This window comes from Hemibagrus wyckioides, linkage group LG11 (assembly GCF_019097595.1).
Source record: "Hemibagrus wyckioides isolate EC202008001 linkage group LG11, SWU_Hwy_1.0, whole genome shotgun sequence".
NCBI classification, from domain to species: Eukaryota; Metazoa; Chordata; class Actinopteri; order Siluriformes; family Bagridae; genus Hemibagrus; species Hemibagrus wyckioides.
Window position 1 is genome coordinate 26,801,587 of NC_080720.1, and position 8,275 is coordinate 26,809,861.

General features: G+C 41.3%; 1 protein-coding gene across 1 annotated transcript in view; it reads right to left on the reverse strand.

The window, feature by feature from the left end:
• asic4b (acid-sensing (proton-gated) ion channel family member 4b) overlaps positions 1 to 7,936 on the reverse strand; it is a 36,610-nt gene extending 28,674 nt beyond the window's left edge. The window contains exon 1 of the mRNA XM_058403477.1: positions 6,883 to 7,936. Within this exon, the coding sequence (XP_058259460.1) occupies positions 6,883 to 7,461 (579 nt within the window). The 5' untranslated portion in view covers positions 7,462 to 7,936. The remainder of the gene's footprint in view (positions 1 to 6,882) is intronic.
• Positions 7,937 to 8,275: the final 339 nt, after the last annotated feature.

Genomic DNA, 8,275 nt, shown 5'->3' on the forward strand with positions numbered 1-8,275 from the left:
GCGCAGCAGCAGCAGTGGACAAATCGTTAGCCCTGACAGCCAAGACAAGCCATGTAACAGTAATGTTTCTAAATGATACTGAAGCTGCTGGTCTCCAGAGATTTTCACAAAGAATGGTACAAAAACAAAAAAGCAAAAAAGCAAGCATAAGGTGAGTGTCAGACTTGTTGATAAGAACAGCAAGATTAGTCAGAGCTGACAGGAAGGCTACAGTAACTCAAAGAACAATTTTTTACAAACATAATGAGGAGAAAAACATCTCAGAACACACAATATGTTGAACCTTGAGCCATGTACAGCACCACTTTGGATGCCATTCCTGTCAGCCAACACCTCAATCAGCACTGCACAGTTGAATATTAGAGGTTTTTTCTATTAGAGGTGAGGTTTTTTTCTGATTTTTATTTGTCTAACTGATCAAATTATTGCACAAATGAATAGCTTGAGGCACGAAGGCACAAAGCACCTTGATGCTGCAGCATGTATTCTTCTGTGAATCCCACCATCTGCACCAAAGTCTTCCTCTTGTTGTTCATAGGAACTATTTTTAATAGGTCTGTAACTATAAACTATAAAGTATAAACTGTTTGTGACTAAGCATCTATATAATTTTAATGAAAGTAGAGCATTGTGGACACTTTGAATGATCTCTCCATGCTTCCGGGTTTAGTCTGTGACTTTGATTTCCTCCCCCTGTTCAAAGACATGTTTTGTAGGCAGATTGGCATCTCTATATTGTCCATAATGTGTGTGTGTGAATGTGAGTGTGACTGTGCTCTGTGATGGGTTGTTTCCTGTCTTGTGCCCTGAGTCCCCTGGGATAGACTCCAGGCTCCCTGTGACCCTGCGTTGCATAAGCGGTACAGCAAATGCATGAAGCGATGGATGGATGGATGGATGGATGGATGGATGGGTGGATGGAGGGATGGATGGATGGATGAAGAGATGGAGGGATGGATAGATTTATAGATGGAGGGGTGGATGGAGGGATGGATGGGTGGATGGATGGGGGATGGATGGATAGATGTATAGAGGGAGGGAGGGAGGGAGGATTGGATGGATGGATGGATAGATGTATAGATGGAGGGAGGGAGGGAGGATTGGATGGATGGATGGATGTATAAATGGATGGATGGATGGATGGATAGATGTATAAATGGATGTATAAATGGATGGATAGATGGATAGATGTATAAATGGATGTATAAATTGATGGATGGATGGATGGATGGATGGGGGGATGGATGGATAGATATATAGATGGATTGATAGATGGATGGATGGATGGATAAATGGATGGAAATGCATGCTGACATTTAAACATCTAGATCAAAGATGTGGACATGTCTGTGCTGAACAATACAACTCGTATCTCAAATACAAAAGAAAATCTTTCCTCCTTTTCAGTTATTTTCATAGTCTTTGTCATGTATACTACATCATAAGATTGGTGAACGTGTAAGACTTAAAAGACTTAAAAATCATACACGAAATCTGATCTAAAGTTTTTAATATATGAAGTCTGATGGCAAAAGCTGCATTGAAGATAAGACACAGTAAAATCAGCAGATCTGCATTTAAAAGCCGAGCTATGTATCAGCGTGTATCACCACTTTCCAAAAGACAGAGGATTCAGCCTGCAGCTGTTACTGCTGGATCCTGTCTGCTATCATTTTCAGCCAGTCTTGGGAATGAAGCATTATTCAAATGACATTATTTTTATATTAGAAACAATAGAAGTGATGCGGGAAACCAATACCTATAATTTGGTGTATATTCTGCTATTTATGATGTTTAGATTTTGGCACTTCAGGCTCCTTTTAATACAGGCTATGCAATGGTAACGTTTCTAAATAACAGAAACCGTAGTTGGAAGTAGTCTTAAATGTGAATTTATTGGGGATTTGAACATAAACCACTTCATCTCCTGTGACTCATCTCCTCTGACTCAGAGTGCCACTCATAGTACATTTCATCAATAGCACTGTAAAGGATGTAAGTCTGAAGTAACAAATAATTTAATTGAGAATTCAGAAGTATCAAGCACACGGTAATCTAGGTAAACATGTCAGTTAATCAGAGTATAAGCATCCGATTAGACCCGAAAGTGTCAGCAAAGAGCATCTGCTCCTGAGAATGTTGTGGGTTATGGGGTAAAAAGCATAGGATTTGTAAAAGAACACAGTTAACTTGATCAAACAGGTCAAAATCAGAAGAACTTTTAGTCTTTAAACTTTTAATGACTTTTTATAGAGTAAGAACTTTCCTTTTATCAAAAATCTGTACTGTTTATCCTACACAGGGTTATGGGAATCCTGGAGCCTATTACAGGGGACTCTGGGCATAAAGCAGGGGACACCGGGGATGTGGTGTCAATCCATCACAAAGCACATTCACACACTATGGACAATTTAATGATGCTAATCAGCTTGAAAGGTGTGCCTTGGGACTAGGGGAGGAAAGTGAAGTACCTGAAGGAAACCCCTACAGCACATTGAGAACATGAAAACTTTGTGGAATTGAACACCAACCCCGGAGTTTCCCAAGCAAATCTACAAACCACTAGGGCAATACTATTCCAGCTATTTCTCTAAAACAGGGGTGTCCAATCATGGCTAGGGCTGGTGTGAGTGCAGGCTTTCATTCCAATCAAGTAAGAGCTGCTTAATTAATTGATTTTGGGTTTTTTTTTAAAGACTAGGAGAAGTGGCTTTTGATTGGTTGGAATGAAAAATTGCCTCCACACTTGTTCTTTCTGGATTAGACTGGACACCTCTGATCTAAAACATTTCTCCAAGCCTTGCACAAAGGCCTCAGGGTAGTCCTTCAGCTAGACTTGATCCATCTCCTCATATAAGTCTAGCCCTCATCACTAAGAACATTGCACAACAAACTTAACAACACAGTTATCCATCCTGCAACACACTCCTACCCCTAGACTTATGGTCGGATGGAGTCCAGATCGACCCAGCAAGATGATCGGGGTCAGATCTGACTCCAGTAGGGGTCCGAAAGGTACCCTTCCCTCATTACACCTGGCCTAATTCATTAAGAGCTTAATATTACATAATCAATTGGATCAAGTGTGTCACAGTGGGGAAAATCAAAAACCTGTCCAGGGCAGGACATCACCACAAGTAAAGGTAAGATATCCTGCTCCTGGGTGGACAAATAATAACTACACATGCTACCCCATCAGGCAAGTATAATCTCAAATGGGCTGCCAGGTCTGTATTTTCCACCATTCTAATTACACCATCAGTTAGACCTCTTGATACAATATATTGCTCAACCCTAATAGTTCCATTTTTGAGCTATTAATAGATATTATATTAACCTTCACATCTAATATCATCAGTGGATATCACCGGCTTGGATAAAGCCATCTATTTAACTACTTCAATGCATTCATACAGACTCATGGAAATGAATGAATATGAATTCCAAGGGATAGAAGCATGAACTAAGTGTTTTTCCCCTCGCATGGAAAGTATTAATATTATAAGTGTTTGGCTGGCTTTATTTTCAGCCGGTGTGTTTATCTTTGAGGTGGCATATTGTGCTAGCAGAAGAGGACAGATTTTGAGCTATATGCTCAGTTTTGTCATTAATCCACCTTGTAAAAATTGTGCTACCAGTTAGCTGACGTGTGTATTCCAGCAAGCAGTACTGACACACACTCTATTTACACCGTGAAGTGCATTTTATTACATTTTATATAAGCACAAAACATAGAAACCTTTCAAACGCTGACAGGAAGTAAGGTTTATTTTCTTCATTTGGTTGTTAAACCTATTAAATAAAAGATAAATTGCCTAGACAAGAATTCTGCTTGTCCTAGGTACCCAGGCTTCTGATTTGTCCATCAAACTAAATAATGCATCCATGCAGTTCGGTTTGTAGTGCCATAAAATTACCTTAAAGTTAACTTTAAGGTAAATCTTTCATACATATCTATTCTCATTTGTTCAGTGTACCAAAGACGTGATAGCCTGAGGATCTTTCAGAGAGAACCCGTTCGCAAATCTGCTCTCGAATGAACACAGCACGTGTCTCAGGTGAATACGTGAGCTAGGTTAGAGCTATAAAATGACGTGACGTGTGCTTGTCTGAGCATGTGATAGGTGATTAGTTAAATCTAGATGAGATGCGCACCAGGACAGAGCCATCCATTACAGCCACAGCTTGGGAGAGCTTTGATTAATGTTTTACATGACTTTCACTAATTTATGCGGCTCTGCTGTGGAAAATCAAACACGCAAAATCGTTACGATGCCAAAAGACAGCGGCTGGTGTGAGAGCCGATCCATGTTTCGAGCTTCTGGTGACCTTCAGGGGGTTAGCTTGTTGCTTTTGTTTGTTTCCCAGCTTGTTGTGTGGAGTCATTATTTGCTGAAGAGAACACACAAAAACACAAACACTCACACACACACATACATGCATTGATGCACACACTGATAAATGGAGTTACAAACATGGTGTGTGAGCCACTTCAACAAATCTTAGCTGTTTTTAAAGTCCAATAGCGTATAAGCTGACTCTTCTAGAAACACACACACGCACAAATGCAAACCGTCCTGCCCTACCGACATTTACCCTTTATTAAATGATATTAAGTTGTGCAAATGAGCCAGCATGCTATTTACTGACTCTAGAGTGGCCACCAAGCGTGTGCGGGGAAAAGATCAGTAATAAAGAGAGATTAGACGACTAGACGACTGCAACAAATCTCTCTGTTTTATATCCACACATCGGAGCAACAGATGTAAGTGCTTGGAGATCCAGTCTTGGATCAGGCTTTGATATAATATTCATTAAATCATGAAAAAAAAAAGACTAATGTGAGATGAATGTGTCCCTAAACTCACTCTCACTCTGTTATATCCTTGAGCAAAGCATTTTAGCTCATGTTACTCCCAAAGTGCCACAATACAAGTTATTATCTCTGCTCCTGTAATTAGATTGTTTAATCAAAACCACAAGGCTAATGGAAATATTGGAATATCTCGAACTGCCAGAAAAATTCACATTTCTAAGAGAAAAGAAGACTGTTCCAAGGTCTTCACATTCCGATCATGTTCAAACAAATCTAATCCTGACAGATGTCTTCGGGAGGATTTGCGAATAACAAGACAATACAGAGACAATATGTCACACACATGGTTTTATGGAGTACAGCTTGAATTGAACATCACATCCCAAACAAGCTATGAATAACGAAACCTCATATCTCTCGTATAAACCTGAGAGAGGATGGACGAATAACAAATGCAAGGCAGGACTACAGTTTAACACACACACACACACACACACACACACACACACACATGCATCCAAAGGCCTATGCAGTATATTGTGTTGTTTTTCTTTCTAATAGAAAGGAAGCACACACACACACACACACACACACACACAGGGGTCATGTTCATTGCGTGCTTTGTTAAACTTTGTGTTGTGCTATAAATATCTCAATGCAACAATCGTTGATGTTCCACTTCATTAGGACAGTGTTTGTGGAATTGAAAGATTTTAATGGAAGTGGACGGTGATGTCACTCCCCTTAATTAACGCTCATTTATTTAATAAGAAGGGTCCTGACGTCCCATTCATTCCCTCAGTTACTGACAAATGAATCACATAAAATAAAGTTCTCAAAATGAAATTGGAGGCAAACTGACCACAAGCAAAATCGTGAATACCACAGCCTTCATCCAGAAAAAAAAAATAAAAAATCAGTGACTGAAACAAACACCCACTAATAAAACACTCACTTAATCCACAAGCCTTAGGGGATACTAGTGTTAGGAAAAAAAAAAAAATTTAATCTTTTCTAATGGAAGGTTTTCTCAGGACAGCTAAACAAATTATTCCAATTCCAAAAGGCTGTGCAGAGAAGCAGTCTGAGGTGCATTTTCCTCTAAGCTGATTTGCTTAATGCAAGAATCATGTCTCCTGTCCATCTCCTGCATATTTCATCTGTTCTGTGGCCAAAATAACATTCTCCGTCAGGAGAGACAAACCGTAACGTAACAGAAAGGGGAAGAGACAGAGACAGGGCGATGAAGAGTTCAGTAGAGGAGAGCAAACCATGGCAGCACTGGGACTGAAATAAAGCTTCCAGATTTCTCTCAGTTTATCTATATATTTATGAACAAGTTGCATAGCAAGAGCAAGATTACAATACTGAGCAGAAAAATAGAATAGAATAGGATTTAGACAAAAATTATTTCATGGTAACTGACAATATTAATATAAACAAAAATGCTCTTAACCCTTAAAAGCATGGGGTATCCCCAGTGGCATGAAAGATCACTGTCTTACAAATATGTTAAATTCTTGAAAAAATCATAGTTTAGCTAAAAAAATATTTCCAAAGAATTCCATATCAACTCTACAGTTTAGCAATAAAAACTATATCATTTTTCATTTTGTTTGGATTATTAACCACATCTATGCAAACATTTATATATATATGTTAGTATTTTTGGTAGAAACATTAGTTATATTATCAAAAGCAACTCCATTGCTCTCAAGCTAGACCGTTTGACCAATCGTGCATGACATCGGTTGACAAGGCCTGATGTCAACCGGTTTTTGTTTGTTTGCTTGCTTTAAATCTCAGAGAGTAAAGTTCCATATCTTAGAAATGGTTTCATTTCTATTCACAAGATATCCAGATTGTATGAATACATTTGGATAGAGTGCACCAACAAGGGGGCGATATAACATTTGATGGCCGTCAATCAAGAAGTTTCAGATGTCAACATTGTCAATCAACCAAAAGATCTCATAGCCAAAACCCAACACACAACAAAAACATCACAATTACTGGGAAAGTACCACGACTTCTGGCCACAGCCAGCTAAAGGACGCCATACTCACCACGCTGAAGTCCTGCACGGAGCAGTTCTGTCCACTAAAGTTGCAGCTCTTCAACATATCATCAAGCTGGTGGCCCGTGCGCTGGAAGATGTCCAGCATGTCAGGAGGTGGGTAATGCAACTCGCCTGGTCGGTGCCCGCCGCGGCTTTTTGGCGGCAGCCCGGTCAGGTTGGCCAGGTGGTAGATGTCGGCGTCGGTGAGCGCAGAGAAGCGGAAGCGGTTGACGTTGCACAGCGTGATGGCGGGAAAGGTGAGCTCACGCCGGCTTTCCTCGCTCAGTGCGGCCACATGTGGGTGCTCCAGGTAGGTACCTGTGCTCCGGGACGCTTGGTACAGGAAGAGCATGAGTGATGCCAGCAGGGCCAGGGCCCACACTGTCCGCCTCATGCTTGCCCGGCCTGATCCTGATGATCCCAACACCTGAGCCAGGCCATGCAGGGATGAGGAGCTGGCAAAAGCAGCTAGGTCAGACATGCCTGCTCCTTTGTCCATCGGGCTGCCTCCACCTCCTTTGGGTGGGGTCGCTTTGGCCTCATCTCCCTCAGCAAACTTGATTTTGCACACGAAATCGATGGGCATGTGGGCCGCCACGGCTGCTACACTTCCAGTGTTCCTTAGTCTCTCTTACAATCAATCTTACTCTTCAGGTGTTCCACTTGCTACTTCTTTTCACTTCCTGCTACTTTTCAGTGCTTGTACACTTTTTCTTGTCTATTTTTTTCCAACGGTCTGCCCCCGCTTCTATACACAAATCCTGTCTCTTTTAACACTTTCTCCTTTCCTGTGCTTTCTTTTCCTCCATCCTGCGTGTTTATTCAGCTTTCCTTGCAGAACTCTTAAGTGAAGCTGTGGTTCCTCCAACTCCAGGAAAGGAGAAGTGCAAAAGTCCTCCAGTGGTGAAGAAAAGCGAAGCAGTGAGAGCGAGGAGAAAGGAAAGAGGAAAGACGAGAGGCTCAGTGCTGTAAGCTCCAGAGTGCGAGTGAGTCGCTGCTTTGCTTGTCAACTCAGCTCCACATCTCTCTCTCCCTCTCTCTCTCTCACTCTCTCCCTTCGACTCCTCGCTGCCTCTGACGTAGCCGCTGCCCAAAGTCCTCTCACACACATTTTCACTGAGAGAGAGAGAGAGAGAGAGAGAAACACACAGAGTTGATAGAGAGATAGACAATGTGGTGACAACACACACCACGCATTTAGCAGACCAGTGCAAAGTGAAGAACTCCTCACAAAAGGACCTGATACAGGGGAGATGAAGGAGGGGGAAAAGGTGCAGAGAAGAAAGCGAGAAAGTAGAGAAAAGGAAAGACATTTAATATCACATGATGTGAGACGTCTGTGTTTATTTCTCCCTCAGTAGAGAAGACCTCATCCACATCCACTGAGGTTTGTGTTTCCC